Source organism: Phoca vitulina, unplaced genomic scaffold (assembly GCF_004348235.1).
Source record: "Phoca vitulina isolate PV1807 unplaced genomic scaffold, GSC_HSeal_1.0 scaffold11, whole genome shotgun sequence".
Taxonomy (NCBI): Eukaryota; Metazoa; Chordata; class Mammalia; order Carnivora; family Phocidae; genus Phoca; species Phoca vitulina.
In genome coordinates this window covers 14650986-14673578 of record NW_022589714.1, presented here as the reverse complement: position 1 = coordinate 14673578, position 22593 = coordinate 14650986, and the positions used below count along the sequence as shown (strand labels likewise).

Genomic DNA, 22593 nt, shown 5'->3' with positions numbered 1-22593 from the left:
TTCCTCCCTCATGTCACAACAGTGTCACCTCCTCAAAGGGGCTCCCTGACTACTATATCTAAAATAGCCACCTTCTCATTATCACAATTACTCCCTGACCCCTTACTCTTTTCCCTTTTTCTTCGTATTACTCACCACCACCAGAAACGATATTGTTTAGTTACACATTTTTGGTCTGTATCCCCCACTAGAAGAATCTCCATGAAGGCCAGGACTTTGTCTTGTTTACACAAACTTTGTTGTATCCCCAGACCCTGGAACACGGGCTAACACATTTAAGCATTAACCAGGTGTTGAGTAAATGACTACAAATATTCCACAAGCAGTTCCTTAAAGTACCCTCTATACCACATCATGTGTTACAAGTTAGCAAGAAGATACCAACTGGTGACCATAGCTAATGACATGAGCTAACAGTGATTGAGCCAAGCTCTTTGCTAAGACCTTTATACACCCATCTGCTAGTTTTAGTTTAAGAAATTAAAGGTACGTCAGAAAAGAGAAGAAAAGAAGGAGCAATTTGCCACCTTAGAAGGATGAGGAAAATAAAGGGAGAAAAGAGGGTAGGTAAGATCCAAATAATGTTACCAAATTATAAGAAACCAGAGTTTGGTGCTCCCTTTGCCAAAAATATTAGACTCTTATGGAAACACTATTATGACTTAGTTTGGAGCCTTCTGTAAATTTCAAGGAATTTTTTATCCTACATTTACTGCTACTTTGAGATTGTTCCTGGTGTGTGTGTGCGCGTGTGTTTTTTAATTTACTGCCACTCTGAGATTGTTCTAGTATATATGATTTGTAGGAATCATCTTTATGGCCAGTATCTAGAGATCACATTTCAAGTAAAGGGAGCAGAAGTTTCTTTTAGGTGTCTAGCTCCAGCCATCAATTACATCAGGTAGATTCTTATGTGAAACTCCATTTCAGTCATAGTCAAATGAAATAGAATTCTGAATGGGTAGAGAAGTTCCATGTGCTTTTAACTGCTCTTGTGAAGTTTCTGCTACGATTCACTGAGGAAAAGAGAGTAATAAATTCATGTGCTAGGGTACACACAGATTGTAAAGTGTATCAGGAGTCCTTTCATCTTTATGCTGCTTGCTTAATTTTATGTAAACATGGAAGGCAGGCTCTGTCACATAAAGATTCTACCCTAAGTTTCTTTGACATTAAACAGTTTTTAAGTTGGGGTTTATATAATTTGGACAATACTTTAAAAAAAAGATTTCTGTCCAGAGAATAGCCCTGATGGACTTGTGTCATTGCTAATAGTTGGACTTCATTATCTTTGACATAAATTTTTATCTTTTAGAATTCAATTCAGACAAATAAACTGCTGAAAATATTTTCACACTTCATATATACAAAGAAGAAAAAGGTTGTAAAGAAGATGATGCTCAACAGTCATTACAAATACTTCTGGATTTGTGATTTTAGGAACTTCAAATTCAGTTTTGGAGGGACTAACTTGAAAATACCAGATCGGCATAATGCCATCGTAACTACTATTTTAATCAAACCATCTGACTGAAAGAAAGATAAACTGTATATAAATTGGAGCAGGGCCGTATAAAAAAGTAAAGTAGTGGATTAGAAAAATCCTTTTAATCCTGGGACTACTGTTCTAGCATCCTCAGTGAGAGAGAAATGAGTGAATGCATGACTGGATGACTTCATGAAGGGTTAACATCTGCAAAACTCTCGACGGGATGGAGGCGCCGAGAACCACCATCACGTATTTTTCTATCTTAAGCAGCATACCATTCCTAAATAAAAGAATCATTCTGCTGACCCAGCTTTGAGTGTTTATACAGTGCAAAAATATGTCTTGGCTCAAAATCCCATTCTCCTTTTAAAGAAACCCTATGACCACAATTTTCATCCCCAAATGTTATAACTTAGAGAGAAAAATTTTAGAACTGGTACCAAGTGAAATCCATGGGTTTTAGTACAGTTTCAACAAATGCTTTAAACCCATTACGACAGAGATAACACAAATAGGCCAAAGCCTTGTAGCATCCTCGTTATTTATAGCCACAGGGAAAGGCCTCTTGACACACAATCTGTCCACTTACGGGTCTGCCGTGGTCTCCGGGTTTTCCTGGTTTCCCACTCGGTCCTGTGACGCCTGGGGAGCCTGGGCTTCCCTGCAACACATGGGCCAGGCCAAGAAAGGGAAGGACACAATGAAAGAAAAATCCCATCTCGAGTAAACTAGCAAACGTGGCCAGCTTTAAAAGCCTTTCACAGAAGCGGCACGCAATAGGGAAGAGTAAAACCAAATTTTAAGATAGCATGAAGAAAAAAGAAAATCTTGATAATTCTCAATCTTATGGAACATATAGTTCCCAAATACAGTTTAGGACCATTTGAAAAAAATCTGTACCTACACACAGTTTCACAGTTCACAGACTGTGATTCTAGTAGATTGGTTACAAAATGAATTGGCAGAAAGCAATCCCTGTGTTTTAGTTTATCTCTGTTGCAAAACCAGAAAACCCATCAAAAGACAAGAGTGAAAACTTTGGTTGGGGAAGAAATTAAGAAAGTAGCTGGGTTTGTGCTAAATCGGGCACCACTGTGGCCGAGTCTTCCCTTGCTGCTAGGAGTCCTGCTCTCTGCCTAGAAATTCTTTTTTTTTTTTTTTTTTGGTGCCTTCTCTACACTTCCACTTTGTTCTATCATGTGAGCACCCTTCACCCCATAAGAATTTCTCCCTGTTGCTTTTAACACAGTTTTAAAATTCTTAGTCATATTTTTCATAAAATATTTATAATATCTCCTAACCAATACCTTATGTTCTAAAGCCTAAAATTTCCTTAAAATAGAATCATCAAATTTTGTAGGACAGTTAATCCTTTACTTTGTCAATTATGCAAAGCTCTATAGTAAATATTTAAATCTGTAGTAAATATTTAAAATGCAAGTTTACTATACATTTAAATTCTCCTCTACCTGAGAACATATATATTAAACATAAATAATAACATTATTTTAACACATGCTCTCAAGTCTTCATATCCTACCATCAGACATGAAGAGCATCCATCACCTCACACAAGTTCATTATGATCTCACCCAGATGCAGGTATATAGATGCCACTTTCCAAATCATTGGCTTCAGTATTTTCCCCAAAGATCTTAATTAGAAGACCTCCTTGGGTGAAACTTACTTCCTCAGAATGACTGATAGTGGTCAGTAATAAATATCCTTAAAATTGAAATACTTAGATTCTTAAAATCTTAATAGACCATAGATTCTTAAAATTTTAGAACAGAAAGTAACGAGTAAGGTCTTAAAACCCTACCACTCAGTGTGGGGTTGGAAGGAACAGAAGCGCTAACCAGCTAGTGGCCAACTTAGGGGTATTTTTCTATTTTCCAAACATAACTTGTTTAAAAAGAAAGACTCTGTATTTTAACACATCTGTTTTCTGTAGCCCATTTTGATTTAGGAAAATAAAGCCAACAGCTCCCTTGACAGTGTACCCCACAGCACTGACGGAATGTGCCTCAAAGGCCAGGTTCCTGGGCTTTTCCCAAGCAAATGGGGGCAGGGGTTGTGGTGGGGAGACAACAATGTAATCCGTTCAGTTCTTACCGGTGGCCCAGGGGGGCCCCTGGGTCCCATTGCACCATCTTTTCCCGTAAAGCCCTATTGTAAACATAAAATTAATTTCGGATTAGTGAAATAATGACCAAGAGAAAAGGAAAGGCACTAAAGAGCTCACTAAGAGTGAAGAGTGAAATACCCAACTGCAAGTAACCTTCCACTATGAAGACAAATATACCCCCCAAAAAAATGCTTTCCAATTTATGTTATACCTTTTACTGAATAGTTAATTTCCATACTTATTCATTTATATAGTTATAAATAAAGTCATTTTAAGAGTCACACTAATCTTCTCCAAAGAAGGTAGACTCCTTTTATAAAGATGCTAGCTTTTGCTTTTGTACGAGTGTTAGGAAGCCTAGAGCAAGGCTAACACTTTCTACTGAAAAGTCAATGTTCACAAACTAGCCCAAAAAGAATCAAAGTGGGAGGAAAGGAAATGTTGCTGCCCAAAACTCATGGCATCATAAAAGATGAATGAAAGGCCAACCACCTGAGTAAAAATTCCCTCACTTCCTAAGCAATGGCCAGGCAGCCAAGGGCAGGACCACTGATATCTCCACTCCAGGGGCATTTCTCTCCCCGACCCTGGAAAGGTGTGAAGTTGTCTTAACTGCCTTCGACTCGAAAGAAAATCCTCAGATCCTCAGCTAATTGTTTTAGTGATTTGTCTCTCCTCATCTCGCACAGGAGGCCAGATCCGCATGGGTGTCAGGTTGACTGGAAAGACAGATGTGCCCCGGCAACGCCACACCCTGCCCTGCAGGCCTGCTCTGTGGCTCTCACGACCTGCCTCCATCCAAGTGCCAGATGACCTCTGCTTGGAATGAGTCACTCTGCTACCCAGTTAGCACTCATTCCAACAGCGGGATCTCTGAAATTCAGCAGAGGATTTCTGAGTCAGGTCTTTTTTATAGTTCTTGCATTCCTCTGTCAAAGGAGATTTTTGTCTCATTTTCTGCAGGGAATAAGATTGATAATTTCATCCATATTCTTGGATTTGAGCAAAAATCAAGAGCATTTGGATAACTGCCTGCATTAAGTATCCATGCTTCCATTGATTTTACGACAGAGGAAGTTTAAATTATTTCTTTAAAATTATGTTAGAAATATTCCACCACCACCCATTTTTTTTCCAGAAACTTAAACAGATAAAGATTTCAGACTGTTTTCTGGGAGATCCAGGCCTGCTTAACAAAAAACAGACTCCAAGTTCATCTGATGTAACATCAACATTGCTTCTGAGAGCCACTGAAGAAGCAAAAATGCCCCGGTGGTATTGCTTAGGCAGTTTGAATTGCATTTCTTCCATCTAAATTTCTCCAACGTCAATATAGGACACTCTTTTGTTTGTTTGTTTAGGTGAGTATTATGTTTCTGAATAATCCTCTTCCAGTCAGCTTAAGAAATTCCTGATCAACCGTTTTCTCTTTTTTCCTCCAGCTTTATTGAAGTATAATTGACAAAAGTTGTATGTATTGATGGTGTACAACATGATGTTTGGATGTATGTGTACACTGTGGAATGATGACCACAACCCAGATAATTGACAGATACATCACCTCACACAGTTATCATTTTTTGAGTGTGATGAGAACATTTAAAGATCTACTCTATTAGCAAATTCCAAGTATACTGTATTATTCACTATAGTCACCACGCTGTGCATTAGATCTCCAAAGTTCATCCATCCTAAACAGCAACTCTATAGCCTTTAACCAATATTTCTCCATATCCCCCTCACCCCTGCCCATGGCAACCACCATGCAACTTTTTGCCTCCATGAGTTCAACTTTTTTTAGATCCCATACATAAGTGAGATCATTTGGTATTTCTTTTTTCTGTGCTTGGCTTATTTCACTTACCATAATGTCTTCCAGGTTCAAATTTAATCCATGTTGTTGCAAATGACAGGATTTCCTTCTTTTTTAAGGCTGAATGTTATATATATATATATATATATCTATCTCAAATGTCCATCCATGAACACTTAGGTCCAACCAACCATTTTCTTTTAGAAGAAACATATGTCTAAGTTGGGTTGAATAGGATCTTATTCTGATGTCTTCAGAAGGTCTGCCCACTGAGCCATCTGCAGAACTTTGTGCTATAATTTTACTTTATTCTCCATTTTCAAAGCTGCAGTGGTTATTGCTGCTTCCCCTTAAGTGAGGCTGGCTGAGAAGACCCATGGTTGTTTTCATGAATACACATGTATTAGATACCTATACATGCAATTCTTTTGTTTCTTTCTAACGGTCCCCAAAGCTGTGCCTCATTTTGCAAATCATCTATGCTGAAGACAACACATGCATCCAATTCCTCCCAACTCCATATAGGTAACAAGTCTTCCTTCCTCACTGTGGTCCTTGGGCTTGCTCTCCTGAGCTTTCTTCTCTTCTCTTCCACCACAGAGTTCAAGTTTCTTTCTTTATTTCTTTCTTTTCAGCCATGATGCCTATACCAAAGTCTATCTAACTTTCCAAAGTTGTTTATGTTCCATCAGCTGTGCACCCTACTTTCAGCATTAGTGGTAGGAAACTAAGTGGTAGGTAGGTGAACAAGGCTGGGTGGGAAAGAGGGGAATGATTTCCTGAGAAGTTTCCTCACTCTCAGCCTGGGAGATCTGGGTGGCCTCACCACAAAGTTGGATTCACAAATTAGAGTTTGAGAACGAAAAAGCAAAAAAGCATAGACCCTTCCCATTCCTTCGTTCAGAGAAGCAGTGATGGTGGCAATGGCTGCCTGACCACCAGTTCGGGGAAGAATCTGTTGATGGGATATCACTGGCGACCTACTGTATCTGCAAGAAGCCCACACTGGCTGGACGGGATGGGTCCCACGAGACTTCCATAATAACAGCACCAAGTGAGTCAGCCCATCATCACTTAATTGCAGTATCTTTGGTTTTGTTTTCTAATTGAATAGACCAACTTGTCACCTCGGCAATCTTACTACTTTTATTATAAAATAAGAATTCAAAAAACCTGAAGTGCCAGTCTCAGAAGAGTCAGAAGAATGTATTACATAAGTACCATCTCCAGGTCACAGATTTCCAAAGAACACAGTCTTCTCTCTGACCTCGCTCTCTCTCAAACTCAAAAGTAGGCAAATAAAGTTCACTGGCATATCATCCACCATTCAGTATTATCTGGGCAAATCTTGGCTCCAACTGAATTACCCTCCTCTTCTGCCTGGTGTCTTAGAGGTATTAAGGTTAGCAAATCAGCTTGTTAGTGACAGCTATTACAGTAAGCTCTCTCAGATCCTGCTGCTAATCACAAGCTTTAACTTGATTAGTCAGAATACAGACTACTCTGGGGTGTTGTCTGACCCCTAAGATACTGAAAAGTCAACAGTTCCTTGTTTCTGAGTGACACTAAAATCTCTTATTAAGGTATTCGTCGTTTCCGATGAAACCAAATGTTTCTGCAACATTGAATAGAACATAGAATTTAAGGGCGCCTGGGTGGCTCAGTCGTTAAGTGTCTGCCTTCGGCTCAGTCATGATCCCAGGGTCCTGGGATCAAGCCCCATATTGGGCTCCCCGCTCAGCGGGAAGCCTGCTTCTCCCTCTCCCACTCCCCCTGCTTGTGTTCCCTCTCTCGCTGTCTCTCTCTCTGTCAAATAAATAAAGAAAATCTTTAAAAAAAAAAAAAAACATAGAATTTATGTTCACTGTGCTTCTCATTACTTGTCCTAGAAAAGAAGAGGTTTCCTGCACCAATTCCATCATAAATCAAGAGAACTCCAAAAGTTGCCACAAAGGAGCAAAATTCCTACTAAGTACCAGTTGTCTATCCCATCCTCAAGGTGTAAAAGTGGAATTTGAGTTCTACATGTGATAGAAAAGCTGTCCTGACTTCATAGAAAATGCCATGGAAATTAAGACTACTCTCAGAGTTACATAAAAGCTGCCTCATGAAAAGAACTTAATCTTAGGATTTAAAAGAATTTGTTAGGATTCTTGAGTCTCTTTCCAATCAGCTAACACTCCTTTTATGAACCTTTTTTCTGAATAGGATAGTTTTTTAAAATTCCCAAAATGAAAATTTCAAGGACCTGCCCAAAGTCCCGCCATTTTGTTTCATGGGACCTTGAGATTGATCTGGTGTCAGGTGGTCCACTGATACTAGTTCTTCAGCCTCCCACAAGACCTGTGAATCCTGCATCTCCAGCCATGAAGACTGAATTGTGGAGGGTTCTTAATTAATAGGCAACAATGTGATATCCTATCCAACATCATCAGCGCCTGCCCAAGATAACTTACTCTATCTCCTGGAGGTCCCATTGGTCCTGGTGGACCAGGTAATCCTGGGGTTCCCTACACAAAAGGAAACAAACAAGTGAAATGCTGTAATATAGTTCCTATGTGGGAAAAAACACTTTGTATTCTTCAAAATGCTTGAAAACAATTTCAGCAGGGGTCAGGGGGAGCGCCTGGGTGGCCCAGTCGGTTAAGCATCTGCCTTCAGCTCAGATCATGATCTCAGGGTCCTGGGATGGAGCCCTGCATTGGGGTCCCTGCTGAGTGGGGAGTCTGCTTCTCCCTCTCCCTCTGCCCCTCCCCCCACTCATGCGCATTCACTCTCTCTCTCTCTCTCTCAAGTAAATAAAATCTCTTAAAAAATATTTCAGGGGACTCTGAAAAGCAATAGAAAACCAGAACTAATCACAGTGCCCGCCATATAGTAGATGATTGTCAAGAAGCCGACACCTGAATTGAACAGCACAAACTTGACAACTAAGACCACGGGATGAAATGGAAATCACGGGAAGCCCATAGCCTGGCTTCTGCTCTGCTGCTTCACCCGGATTCACCTTTTGGGGCACTACAAGGGCAACTTTTCAAATGGCGCTTGACGAGGGAAAGAAAAGGCAACTTGAAGAACAACTCACTGTTCGGCCAGGAAGTCCTGGTTCTCCAGCATCACCTTTCATCCCCTGGCGCCCCTAGAGCAGCAATGGGAAAACAGTCCTCAGGCATTTTACAGAGATTAAGTAAAAGGGGAAGACATGAGTCACTTCTGAAATCTCCATCACTTCATAAATCCAATATAAACACATTTTATATTGTGTAGGTGAATAAATCATTTTGGAGATTGATGCTCACTTTTTAAACTGTAAATGTTGTGTTCTGATTTCCACTTATTAGAGGATAACTTTATATAATTACGGGATGATATACCTACTACTTTAAAAGAACATAGTTTAACATATGGGGTTTTCACAGAAATAAAATTTGAAGGGAAAAAGCTATTTTTTATTTAATGTATCTAATTAGGTGCAATATTAATAGAAAGATAGTCAATCAATGAAAATTATGTTGTAACATAATTTTGGTCTTTATAACTACATGCTAGAAAGACATTGTTACAAAGGCCGAGTTGAATTAATTAAAACTGATTAATTTAATAATAGTAATAAGACAGGTAAAGGCCCCAAAACTCCCTTTTGGACAGAAGAAGCTAAAAGTAGATGTAGTCAACACTTTTGAGTGAGAAAGCCCTATCCCTCCACATGTTTCATTTCTAGCTATATCTGATATTGATTATTTTTCCTCTAAGTGCCAAAAAAATTTATCTGTTAAGGCATCTTAACAGGGAGTTTAGGCTCAATTTTAAAACTATGCAGTTATATCGTATGCTTATTCGTCTACTGTATTTTTTTGTTTATTTTAAGGCATAGAAAAAATGGTAGTAGTTAAATAAAATATGAGTCTTAAAGGGTAAAAACCTTTTTATAACTTCAGATTTGCATTTGGAACAAAAAGTCAACATTTTATTTAAAAGTTTAAGAAAGTAATGACCCAGATAAACAATGCAAGCTTGCCTTGAAATCATCAATATTAGCCACGAGCTTCCAAGGCTGAAAGTAATTTCAAAGCTTTCAGGATGTTGAAGGATAAATGCATCACCTATTACTTTTTAAAGGTCAAATTAGTGGCAATAATTTTATCTACACATTTATACATTATTACATACGCTATTTACATATCTGAAATTATAGTCATAGGAAGTTATCCCAATGACTAACCTTGTTGAGTTCCCAGAAAACTTTTGAGTTTGGCAAAATACAGTAAAAAATATTCCACTTCAACTTAATGTTAATCCACCATCCTCACTGAAATACAGAAAGCTTTCGTGCTTACTTGTTCTCCCGGAATAGAGAGTCCGTTGGGTCCCTGGGGACCTGGAGGACCCTGGGGGCCTGGAGGACCTGTGTCTCCACGAGGGCCAGGGGGCCCCTAAAACACACAAGAGAGAAACAACCACAAAGTCATGTAATGACCTTCCAGAGATAACATCCAATCAGAAGCTTATCATCATAACTCTAAGGTATCAATCATATAATGTTTGCGAACATTTTAGAAATCTACACACCTATAAAAGCATTTATTAATACCATTCCTTTCTTCCCTTTATTACTCATTAAAGATCAGTTGAAAAGCACAATAACACTTTTCACCACAAGAGCACTTAAATTTCCAAAAGTCCCATTAGAAGTAGATTTTTAAAAGAAGTAAAACACACTGAATATGATACATTCATACATTTATATTCATGAATTCATATGAGATCAAAGCTTGAATTTTGGTGGATTTCATTTAGTTTTAGCTAGTCCTGATTTCTCTTAGACTTGGGCTTATTTCTGGGACTAATGTATATATGTAATGTGTATCAAGCAAGGAAACACAGATATCCACTAAGAAGATGCGCTATGCTGGAGCTTCTTTGCAACGTGTCCAGGTGGAAAAGGTGAAAACTCGGAGTCAGGACCCTGGGTTAGCATCCCAGCCTCACCCTTTCCTAACTGGGTTAGATTATCATTAGTAATATTATGACAAAAAGTACACATTACTGTCATAATAGATTGCCCTAATAAGCTTGAGTTGGACCTGGTGGAAAGGGGCTGATGACCCTCAGTGAACGGATGCGTGGCCACTCAGCTCTTTCTCTGAGACAGGTGAAATAAAGAGCAGCACAACTGCTCCCAGCCCTCTCCAGGGTTCCAGCGGGACTCTGCTCCCTGTGGGTCTTCCGACTGATGAATGCGTGACCGGCTCTGTTTCTCCGTGTTGCATGCAGCAGAACCCTTAGGTTCTTGGGCAGATTCCCTATGTGTAATTCCTACAGCAGTGAGATGCCTTGGACAATTCTTTCTCTGGCTAGTCTAATTCATCGTCTTGACAATCAGAGACAAGGCCTAAGTATTTATATTGCCTAAAGCACACTACACTTGAACTAACTTGCTCAAAGTCTCATATCCCCTTAGTAGAAATTTGAACAATCAGACTTCAACATATACATGAAAATTTAAATGCGCTCTAAAATATACTTACAACTGCCCCACTGATTCCTCTTTCCCCTCTGGGACCTTTAGCACCAGGTCCTCCCTAAAATACATAGTAAGAACACATTTTAGGGTGACAATAAGGAAAGTAGGGAGACGTTGATATATAGAAATTACTTCAAGAAGCAGGGCATTCTCTAGGCAATACTTCTATAGCTACCTTCAAAATATTGAAGTGAATATTACATGTCATATAAATATGTGGGGAAAGAGAATTTCAAAACCTTGTACATTTCAAGTGTCTCACTTTTATATTCTGAACTTTTCTTAATCATTAGCAAGTTTTGAAATTTATTTGAAAATTTGAAGTTTAATGGAAAAAAACAAGCATTACTTAAATACAGTAAGGAGAAAATTCTGTTTTGGAATTATATGAATGCATTCTTCAGAGAAATTAATATGCAAAAAGAAGAGTATCTTTAAACTCTCAGAATCTCAGAACATGTACTTTAGTAGCAGGAATTCAGAGTTCACTGAACAAAGAGAAAATAAATACGACAATGACATCAATTAGAGGATAAAAAAATCCTTACTTCTCAAAAACATCTAAGTTACATCCAGGATATAATTTTATGATTACAAATATAAATCAGATAAGTCACTGTTGATAAAAAATAAATGAATGGTGGTAATTCCAGTGACATTTGATTCTATATGTGAGGAGCTGGTTTGTAATTAACCTAAAATCAATTTACATTATTTGCTATCATCCAAGTATGATAAAATTTGGTCTTCTGAGAATCTCTGAGCTTTTCCTACCTTAATTAGCCATTTTCTTAAAAGAGGCCAATAGGCTTTAGAGGTATCCCTTCCATCCCACAAAACCACACCAGGTTAGATGCTGGATTGACAAAATCGGGGTGTTCCACGCTGATTAGTGTAATCTATCATTGCAATCTTCAATGTTGTTCCTTGCACTTTCTTGGCCTCCCCACCCCCATGAACAGACCTGGTCATAGACTTCTTCCTCCAGTTATTCCAAACCCCTATATTTTCACCTGGAGTTTATAATATCATCACATATGTAAATTTCCCTCCTTGCATGTTATTCTCATGATATTTCTGCTACATAAAATATACATATCCTAGGTTCTAAACAAGTTGCTCTGGATCAGCCTTTCAACCATGGCTCCATAACATATATACAGGAAGCTTTTAGGAGATGGAAGAAATTTTCAAACTCATGTGATTATAGATGGAAACCCAGATTCACATCTTTAAGAGAAAAGCTCTTAAATACTAGCCAATATCATTCATTCCTGCATGACTGGAAAAATGTGTGCAAATGTGTTCAAATTTCCTTCTTGATTTATTCCATTTCAGATCTCAAAACATACCACAAAAAATGGTCTGCAATTTAGCTTGCTCTGTCCTAGAAAATACAGATGGCTGGAAGCATTTTATCCACTATATATTGGCCAAAAGATGATCACGTCGAAGATTTAGAGGAAAAGCTAGGACTGCTGCAGTTTCCTTACCGCAGGCCCGGGTGGACCTGGAGGTCCAACGCTGTCCTGTGTACATGTGCAAGCATTTGGAAGAGCAGGGCATTTTGCTTCATCTCTCTGAAATTTTGAAAAGCATATTTGCCTGTGAATTGAGATCAGAATGACTTCCAATCCTCCCCCACACACACACATTTATCTTATATACACAAGGAAATCTGTTTCTCAACGTGAAGAAATAATTTGTATTTAGCATGACAAATAGTCTTATGTTGAATCTTGCTTTGGTCCTTTACGTCTTTATTTTTTGTTTTACTTTAGGAAACCTTACATAACAAAGAAATGTTTACGAAACCACCACGGGGACCACTGGTAATTTAATACAATTTTCCCTAATCCAGTGTTAGAGAAATGCTGGGTAGCTCAGATATCAATACCATTTCATTTGGGGTAAATCTAAAATCTTTTCCATGGACTACAGGGCCTTACACGTTCTACAAACCAGCACCATCTTGCCCATCTCACTGCCTACCCCCGCCCCTCCATTCATGTAGCTCCAGCCCCACCTTAATATTTCTCAGATATTCAGGGCACTTTGTGGCCTTAGGGCCTTTGCATGTACATTCTACTCTGACTGGAATGCTGTTTCTCCCTTATCCATATTGTCCGCTCCCTCGCTTCTTCAGGTCTCTGCTTAAACCTCACCTTATCACTGGGGGCTGACAGTACTCACCTGGCTCTCTATCCCTTCACCCTGATTTGCTTTGTATCATTTCTACTTTGTAATGTAGTGTATAGCTACTTGTTAATTCTTTCTCTCCCCCTTCCTTCCATTAGAATATTCACTTTTCACTGCTGTAGCCCAAGCACATAGAATTCTGCCTGGCTTATAATAAACAGGTGCTCAATAAGTATTTGTTGAATAAATAACACACATTCATCCTGTGGATGTATGCAGTTCGTTGCTTGCCAAAAGAGTCCAATCCATCATTATGTTCAGCTTCGTACCTATTACCACTTACACGGATACAATGAGGGAAAATCATCATCTCACAAAGTAATATTGTTACGTCCACCATAAGCCTTGGATATCCACAGAGATCAGGGTTTATTCTGTAAAATGCTGATATTTTACAAGCAATAGGAGGGCTTTGTAATAAGTAGATTTATCAAAACCGCTGACTCAGCAGGACTTTTCTAACTACACATAACCACTCTGGCCATTAGGGAGAATTTCCAGATGTAGTTTTGTGTATTCCTGGCTTTCGGAGGAGGGGTCATTGGCCTGAGCTGTGGTAGGGATGAGCATGCACATAATGCCTGTCCCTTAGCTCCATCCTGGAGATTCAGTTGCTGAGTGCTACTTTCTCTCCCGGACCATCTGCATCCACATCCCTTATTCCAGGAGGACTATTAAGACCACGACACGATTCCATTCCATTTTACTTACCCTAGAGGGAATATCACAGCATCTATCTCGACTGGTCCACACCGGACTGCAGACAATATCAAAATTCTGGATTTGGAACTGCAAACAACCAACAGCAACATCAGCTAAAGATGCACGAAAAACATTTTATATTAACGTTTCCACATTTTAGCCTTTGCCAATTTCTCACAAAGACTCTCTCAAGGGTGAAAACCCTTGAGAGCAACGTGATCCTTACTTTATAAGGAAAGAACATAAAAACCTATGCCTGAGAGAAAGAGATGTTAAGGCAAAATGCATATGTGAAATTCCCACTTCTGATTCACTTCCTTGGCTAAAATAAAATGCTTGATTGAGTTTTGTCTTTTTAAAGAGAACATTAATTGCTTTATTTAGGAATTAAGACTTTAATTAAGAATTTGAAGACTATACACATTTAAATCAACTTTTAAGAGTTCACCCTTGTAGAAAAATAACATTTGAAAAAAAGTCATTCCTCATTTATCCTAAAACTGATGCTTTTCTTTTCATAAATTCTTACCTGGGGGCTGACTAATAACTTTTATGATTACCCTCAGTTTAACTATTTCAATACAGTATATGTTTTCTATCTTTCTACATTTTAAAAATAAAGCTCCTTTGGTGAAAAGGCAAAGATTGCTTGGATATAGCCATCCTTTTATAAACCTGTTATAATTATTCTATGTAAAGAACAAATCCAATATTCAATAAAAAGTCTATGTATAAGCTTGTTGAATCACTGTTGTACACCTAAAAGTAACGTAACATTATGTGTCGCCTATACTTCAATAAAGAAAAATTAAAAAGTACACGCTAAGTGCTTGATAAATCTTAGTAATCATCACTATCATTGCTATTAATTTAGAGGGTTAAACATATTAACTATTCTATTAATCTCTAAAAAATTTAAAAATTTAATTAAATTAAAAGTCCAGATGTTAATTACCATATATTAAGTTTGCATTAATTTTTTCTACATCGTGGAATAAAAACTTCACTTGTGAATCTAGGAGAAGGAAATCCAGTCCATGGAAGAAAGCTAAATTAAATAAATGCAATTAAAAAATAATAATAGAAGCCAAAGATGTTAACCTTGCTTTTAGAACAATATTATCATTGATGGACATTTAATATGAACTTAATTAGCCTGAGACAGTGAAAACTCTAAATTTAAAATTTTATTACTAGATAGCACTGTAAATACTTTTGGCATGCTTCTGCCTCAAACTTGAGCCAGTGCAAATTGTGAGTAATGCAGTCGGTCAGCTGGCTGCCCCACTACACGGATCTTCCTTCTGAGACAGACGGAGGATGACTCCTCTGTGATAGAGCGTAGGCCCCATGACAGTGACAGCCCATGTGTCTGTGTCATTAAGCTACAAATGCTTAATGTCTTGATTGCCAAAATTTGTACTAACCATCGCTATCTTTGAAAAACAAAAAATGAGTTATTTTAGATTTCACTGATTATCCTGGCAACTATTTGTGTTGTACTCTCCAACTTGATCCAATTTCAAGATGACTACATGATGTTCCCTGGTGCCTTGACATCTTATTTTGTTTCTAGCAGTCAAGCACATTATTATGTTCTGTCAGTAGCGTATTTCCTCAATGTAATTTTTCAATGTTTCAGTCTAAGGAATTTGACAACTTAAAACTCATTGAGGGGGTACCTGGGTGGCTCAGTCAGTTAAGCATCTGCCTTCGGCTCAGGTCATGATCCCAGGGTCCTGGGATCGAGCCCCGCATCGGGCTCCCTTGCTCAGAGGGGAGTCTGCTTCTCCCTCTCCCTCTGCCCTTCCCCCCTGCTCATGCTCTCTGCCTCTCTCTCAAATAAATAAATAAAATCTTTAAAAAAAAAACTCACTGAGAAAAACAAAAAACAAAAAAACAACTCACGGATTATTTTTAAAATGTTATTGCAATCTTAACACAAGGTACCAAGAAAAAAAAAAGGGTTACTTACTGTGGCTGATTTCCTCTCCCCTTTAAGAAGTTTTCCAAGAATTTCATAACCATCAGTTGTGATATTTCCGGCTTCCTTGATGTCTTTTTCTATGATTTCATAGCAGTCGATGTAAATCTTAACACTTTTTGAGGTCACTACAATATGAACCTAAAAAGATCATTTGTTTCCATTATAAAATTTCTACCCCAAAAAACTTGGCTGACTTCTGCATTTTTCAGATCACAGGTTAAAAAATATGTTCTTTAAGTTACTCTTAACCCAAATCAAGTCTTGGACTAAAAATCCAAGAACAAGGTTGCAATGTCAATGTCATTTATTAACAACATCAAACTGAATGAGCCCTCATCCACACATACAGCATAATTTCCTATTTTCCCATATGTAACCTTACTGAGATGACCAGAGATGAGTAGTAGATGAAATGATTCCATTAACTATAAAGAACTATTCAAATACAAGTTATGAAATTATTAATATATTATTATACTCAGTAGAAAGGAGCCTCAAATGTCTTCCACTGGCTTTGCTAAATTCAATTTTTAATTTGTTACTCCCTAATCTCAGTCAAAAAGAACTTGCACACCATATAGATACCTAACATAGTAAAGAATTAGCACATGTCTTCTACAGAGATTTAGTTCTGGAAATCAATAGATACAAGATTCAATTTCCTTATAAGGAAAGAATCTTATGTTGATTTCTTATCTGATATTGAGGACACTCAGAATTTGAAATCTATTAGTGCAGATAATTAACAAAACATTTGTATTTCAACAATGTATAAAATGGTTGCACGTAATCTTTTCATTCATAGTTATGCTCATAGTTTCCACTTATCACAGCACATATACTCAAGTAAGTACTTGATGATTACTTTGAAAAGTTTGGCTCCAAGTTAAAAGGAACAGAAATTCTCTTAAATGCTTTGAGTCAATAAGCATTAGGATAATCTCTGGAGATGTCTTTAAACAGTGAATATTTTTCCCATATAGAATCACCAGCAAAACACTAATTTAGTGCATCTATAAGTTTTAAGTGTGAATTACATATTGATTACTTTTATATAAAAGTGATACATAGCTTACTAAAAATAAATTTTAAATGTCCCTAAAACAATCATCTAATATTGAATTCAAGAAGAACATCATATATGCATTCTCAAGATATTTATTATCTAATAAGAACTAAAACTTGGGGCGCCTGGGTGGTTCAGTCAGTTAAGCGCCCAACTCTTGATCTCAGCTCAGATCTTGATCTCAGGGTCTTGAGTTCAAGCCCTGCATTGGGCTCCACACCCAGCTTAAAAAAAAATTTATTTGTTGGCTCTTGTATGAACAAACTCAGGGCCAAAAATTCACAAAGTATTTGAAAAATCATAGTACCCCAAAAAATTATCTCAAAATCAAAACTTTTAATTTGTAACAAAATTTTTCCAATTGTCAGTCAATACCAACCATTAAGAAACTCATGTTAAAAACATATTTTGCTACAATCTCTTCAGTATGTTTCATTACATTTTAAACACATTCATAGTAACATTTCAGAGTGGGCTCTTCATCTGTAGACCACTGTCCCAAGTATTTAGGGACTATTTCCCAGTTGTGAAACATTTTTTGGTCACAGACAAGTAGAAAACAATAGGAACACTCTCATCAAATCATCTCCCTTCCCAAGCTCTGCCATTCCATAAATCTTTATTTTTCATCTATTCCATTTTTTCTTCTTACTATAAACTTCTCACTTGGAACAGAGACACAAAAACTTGTCAAGAGAATCCTTAAGAAGCCATAGCTGTCTGCCGTTCCTTATTTAAGCTCTTTTAGCCTATCCACCCTCTCTTTCCCAGAGCCCCCTACATGTCATGTTCATTAATTTCTTGCTATCAGAGTACCACCCATTCTCATCCAAAAGACTGAAGAACTTTAGTTCCCAAATTAGATGTAAAATGAAAGAAAAGTGAATCTTTGGATCAGTAAAGAATGTAAATAGACAATAGTGACTGAACTTGGCACTTGAATTGATAAGTGAGAATAGGTTAAAAGAATGGGGTGGAGGAATGGAGGAGGAAAAAGAGCATAGTGAAACAGTAGAGGAGAAACTAAAAAAAAGAAAGGTCTGATGAAAAAAGAAGGTAGAGATTTGAGTAGACAAGAGAGCTTGTCAGAAGGAAAAAGAGGAGGCATTACATAAAACCTAAGAACACAAATAGCTCTCTATCAAGGCAAGCAAAGAAGGAAATGTCAAAAAAATTATCTTAATTTGTAATTAATGACTGTCACTACAGACTTCTGCAAAATACTGCCCTTTTTTCCTTAAGTAAAATGAAGTATTTGATGAAATTTAGAAATTTAAAAACAATAGTTTTTAAGTTGTTATCAGTTGGCTCATAGAAGACTAAATTTCTAATAACTTCAGTGGTATGGAAGGAAAAATAAAATAGTTCTTTTTAGCAAGTACTCAAATGTAAGTTTAATAGGTGTATCAATGAGCCAAAAAAGTTCATAAGAACTTAGCCAAATTCAACATCTACTATCAGATAAGGAGCAGTTGAAGCTAATAATATTTGTCAAACTAGAATTTGCTTTCCTGGTGAGGCATTTATTTTACTGTACTTCATCATGGAAATCTGTAAACTGTTAAGTAGATATGCCATTATACTCAGAAATCTTTGTTTTTCTTCTTCTTTTTTTTTTTTTTATGTTTCTCACTAATGCGCACATTGAAGCCACTTTGAGCTCCATGAGGAAAGTCCCTTGCCATCCCTGGCAAGAGTGATTCATCAATAAAAAAACATTCTGGAAAGAAACCAAGATTCTCAGGAGTAGAATCTGCAAGAAATCTAGCTGAACTATTCAAGTACAGGAAAGTTCAATTTTCACTTGAGAATCAGACTGAACTGGAAATATTTTTCTTCTGTGCACAAGGACTAATTTTCTGAGTGCCATACTGTTGCCCAAGTGGTATTCCTCCTGTTAACTCAATCCATCAGATGAAGGAATACCATTAAAAAGACCATTCCTAACCTAGACAGTTCTCATTTCTAATGCTCCCAACTTTAGTACTTAATGTGTCAATTAATCATTTTTTGATAGAAAGTCTATATTATCCTCTGATGCTGACATGCAAAAAACTAATGAAGATCAACAAGAATAGACGATCCCCTAAGAATGCATCTTAGAACTTTTAATATTTTTTAGAGAATTCATAAGTGTGTTTATTGAAAAGTTAATCTCATAAATTTGTATATTAATTATTTTGGTAGATAATCATAACTTTTGGACTAGCATGTTTATAACTTTTCAATAAACAAGCAAGCAGAAGGAGCTTACTGTGTTCTAAAAAAGAATAATTTTATCAATTAAAATACAATCCACAAAAATTAAGCTTTTGAAATGAGATGACATAAAGGTTCACAATAAAATGGTAGGTAGAAAAAATAGGCATCCAATACTATATATACTATGTGACTCATATTTTGAAAGGATATTAGCACTGAAAATATATCAAAATGTTAGTACTAGTTATCTCTTTATTAGTAGAATTATTGTTTTATTTTAAATATTCTTGAATTAATCAAATCCTCTAAAATAAGATTTTGTTCTTAAAAGACATAGCTATGTTTCTACCAATTTAACCTAACATTTTAATAACTTATACATTAGTTTTAATTTTTAAGTCATATTATTTTTCTATAACAAAACAGATAATTTTATGTTTTTACCTTGTGAAAACTTCCATAAAATAATGTCTTCACTTCATCTGTGTCAAATGTAACAGTTTGCACCTCACCTCTTGTATCCTTGTTAAAGAATGATAAGGTCTTGCTAGAAGCTGTAACCAACACGTAATTGTTATTAAATCACACACGGTATGCTTTATGTTGAAAGTATTAGCAAATAACATCTGCTGTAGAGATTTCTAAAATATTCAATCATTTAGGTTGAGATAAAATGTAATTAGAATATTTACTGATATATTTTTAAAACTTTAAACATAAAAGCATATATCAAGTAAATATATATATATTCAGAAGGTTCTTAAAGAGACAGAAAGAGAAAACATAATCAAAAATATGTATGCATGTGCCTTAGTATAAGATAAAAATCCTGGGGCGCCTGGGTGGCTCAGTCGTTAAGCGTCTGCCTTAGGCTCAGGTCATGATCCCAGGGTCCTGGGATCGAGCCCCGCATCGGGCTCCCTCCTCCGCAGGAAGCCTGCTTCTCCCTCTCCCACTCCCCCTGCTTGTGTTCCTGCTTTCACTATCTCTCTCTCTGTCAAATAAATAAATAAAATCTTTTAAAAAAAAAATTAAAAAAAAAAAAGATAAAAATCCTTACGATCTGCAATCACTCCAACTTGTGGTTTGTAGTCTCTATCTGTGATTTGCCAAATTGCAAAGGGGTCACTGGGAGTTTCTGGGAGAAGTCTGAACAATAATATAATCGTGTAGGAAGAAGGGAGTCCATTTGGATGTAGATCTCTGTTGGATAAAACATAATTGATCAATTAGTTAATAAGGATTTCTCACCAGAAATAGAGGATATTTTAAATATTTGTAGGATAATCTCATTATCGGTAGTATTAGAATCCATTCATAATAATCTGGTTACATATGAGAAGAGGAAAAATTTAGGAAACACATCAAAAGAACACACATTAAAGATCTATTATGTAAATAGATTATTTACAATCTGCTAAGGGCGCAAAAGTCTGGGAAATTGCCCAGTGGTCTTTCATCCTACTGTTAAAAACTGTTAATAATCTGTTAATTTTTTCTAGACACAAAGATGATTATAAAATTACATAATAATTTTAGAGTGATAAACATTATATCTATGGATGTAATTTAAAGAGAATGAATCTTACTTAATTCCCAATGTCAAAAGTATGAGATCATAAGTCATATGGCTTAAGGTTTTAATTTCTCCTTCCCTATCTCTAATCATTTTTACACTTCCAAATTCCTCCCTTGAAATCAAATAAATCACATAATCTCCAGAAGCTCACATGTTCCCAAAAATAAAACCAGTAATAAATGTTAAAGCCATGTACATGTGCAAACGTTTAGTGATGATAAAGGATGTGATTCAATTAAAAGGAAGTGTTTCTTGGCTCTAAGACTATTAGACAAAACATGTGGTCCCGTGTGTTCTTCCAGAGTTGAGTCAGTCATTGTTCTGGGGGAGCCTTTGAAGCAGGATTGATGGGTTTCTGTCTGAGACCATTTAATAATACTTTCTTCCTGAAGGTAGCAAAAAGGCTTTATCAGCTCTTAGACAGAAAAGAAGCTATTGTTCCACAAACTTTGACAGAGGGCACAGAATGTCTCTTGAAGTTTCATGTCCCAGTATCACACCACTCGTGCCTCTGGAATACGATGCTGCCCTGCTTCTTAAAACATGTGTTCTGGGCAAACTACACAATGTCTTTTGTATGTGCAAAAACCCACTATCTTCATAATAATCCATATTAAAAATATTATCTTCTCCATATTAATTCATCTCTCTCCCAATCCATTTTTCTCCTTCCTCAGTTAGTGAGTACTTATGAAAAACTTTTAATTGCATTTATGCTTCTTTCTTTCAGCTTCTTTCAGCCACAAGTTCTGACTCTTGAGAACACAGTAGGCTGTCGTAAGTTAAAATGTAGGAATCATATCTTGTGGCGACTGAAAGTTAAACACTGGGTATTAAGGTTCACTGACAAACCTAAAGCTGCGAACCAACATGGTTAACCATAAAAGAGTTAGGAACTTCCAGTGTGGTCAAACTACAACAATATGATCTGTGCTTTCTTAAAAGAAATTAGCTTTGGTTTTAGTCTGAATTTTCCATCAGCTTTCCCAAAACATTTCAAATTTCAGACATCATTTTCTGACCCTGTCCTAAGATTCTGAAGGCTTTATTTCTTCTTGTTCTTTTCTCTCCATAAGCTGCCAAACACATATTTTCAACATTAAAGTGTTTTAATTCTAATGAATAAAAAAATACATATTTTAGTTATGATACCCAGGTGCAAACTTCCATGAAGTAAAGTAACAACAGCTAGAGCTAACCCAACAGATTGCCAGAGCCCTGGCCAATAAAAACTAACCACTGCCTGTCTGATCTTGGACAAGCAAAACTGCCACAATATTTCATCTTCTGGAGATCTGAAACACTAAAAAGAATGCCGGCTCCCATTCTGCACTTATTCCATTCAGTCCCTCTGCACCACAGGGAGAAATGTTCAAAATAATTAGTTGCCTTCCTGTTTAAACAGCCTCCCTTAGAAGAAGCCTTAAATCTACAATCCTAGCCTTAAATCCTAAAAGGTCCGTAATCCATAATAATACAGAACCAGATGACATTCTTGGGCCTGTGAATAGCAAGGCTTGAGTCCTAGTCTCCTGTGGGACCTGATGGAAGACACTTAACCCGACTGTATTTAAGGAAACTAAACTAAATCATCCATAAAGAGACTGCTGACAATTCTAAAGCTTCTAGCTTTTAAGAAGTCAGCACAATTCTAAGAACCTCAGGAAAGTGTCAGGCCCATTATAAGAAAAGGAACCTCCTAGTTGTCACACTTACACCGTAGGCTGATTCACAAAGGCATTCTTCTGAAGCTTATAAGCTGAGTAGCTGGGGAAAGACCCTGACTCCAAAGAGACTCCTGGTACAGAAGCAAAATTCTTTTCCGTCAGGTTGTATGCTTCCAGCATCTTAAAACCTTTACAACAAAAAAAGAAAAACAAATATTGAAATGAGGTTATTTTAAT

At 36.9% G+C, this 22593-nt stretch overlaps 1 protein-coding gene across 8 annotated transcripts in view; it reads right to left on the bottom strand.

The window, feature by feature from the left end:
* The window catches only part of COL12A1 (collagen type XII alpha 1 chain), a 139518-nt gene that overhangs the window by 8129 nt on the left and 108796 nt on the right, over positions 1-22593 (bottom strand). For all 8 annotated transcript variants that reach the window (XM_032409446.1, XM_032409448.1, XM_032409452.1 and 5 more), the window contains 12 exons: positions 22406-22544; positions 20171-20313; positions 19555-19664; positions 15831-15980; positions 13865-13942; positions 12448-12534; positions 10959-11012; positions 9768-9863; positions 8516-8569; positions 7887-7940; positions 3605-3658; positions 2079-2150 (listed from right to left, as the gene is read on the bottom strand). In XM_032409446.1, the coding sequence (XP_032265337.1) occupies positions 2079-2150; positions 3605-3658; positions 7887-7940; positions 8516-8569; positions 9768-9863; positions 10959-11012; positions 12448-12534; positions 13865-13942; positions 15831-15980; positions 19555-19664; positions 20171-20313; positions 22406-22544 (1091 nt within the window). The remainder of the gene's footprint in view (positions 1-2078; positions 2151-3604; positions 3659-7886; positions 7941-8515; positions 8570-9767; positions 9864-10958; positions 11013-12447; positions 12535-13864; positions 13943-15830; positions 15981-19554; positions 19665-20170; positions 20314-22405; positions 22545-22593) is intronic.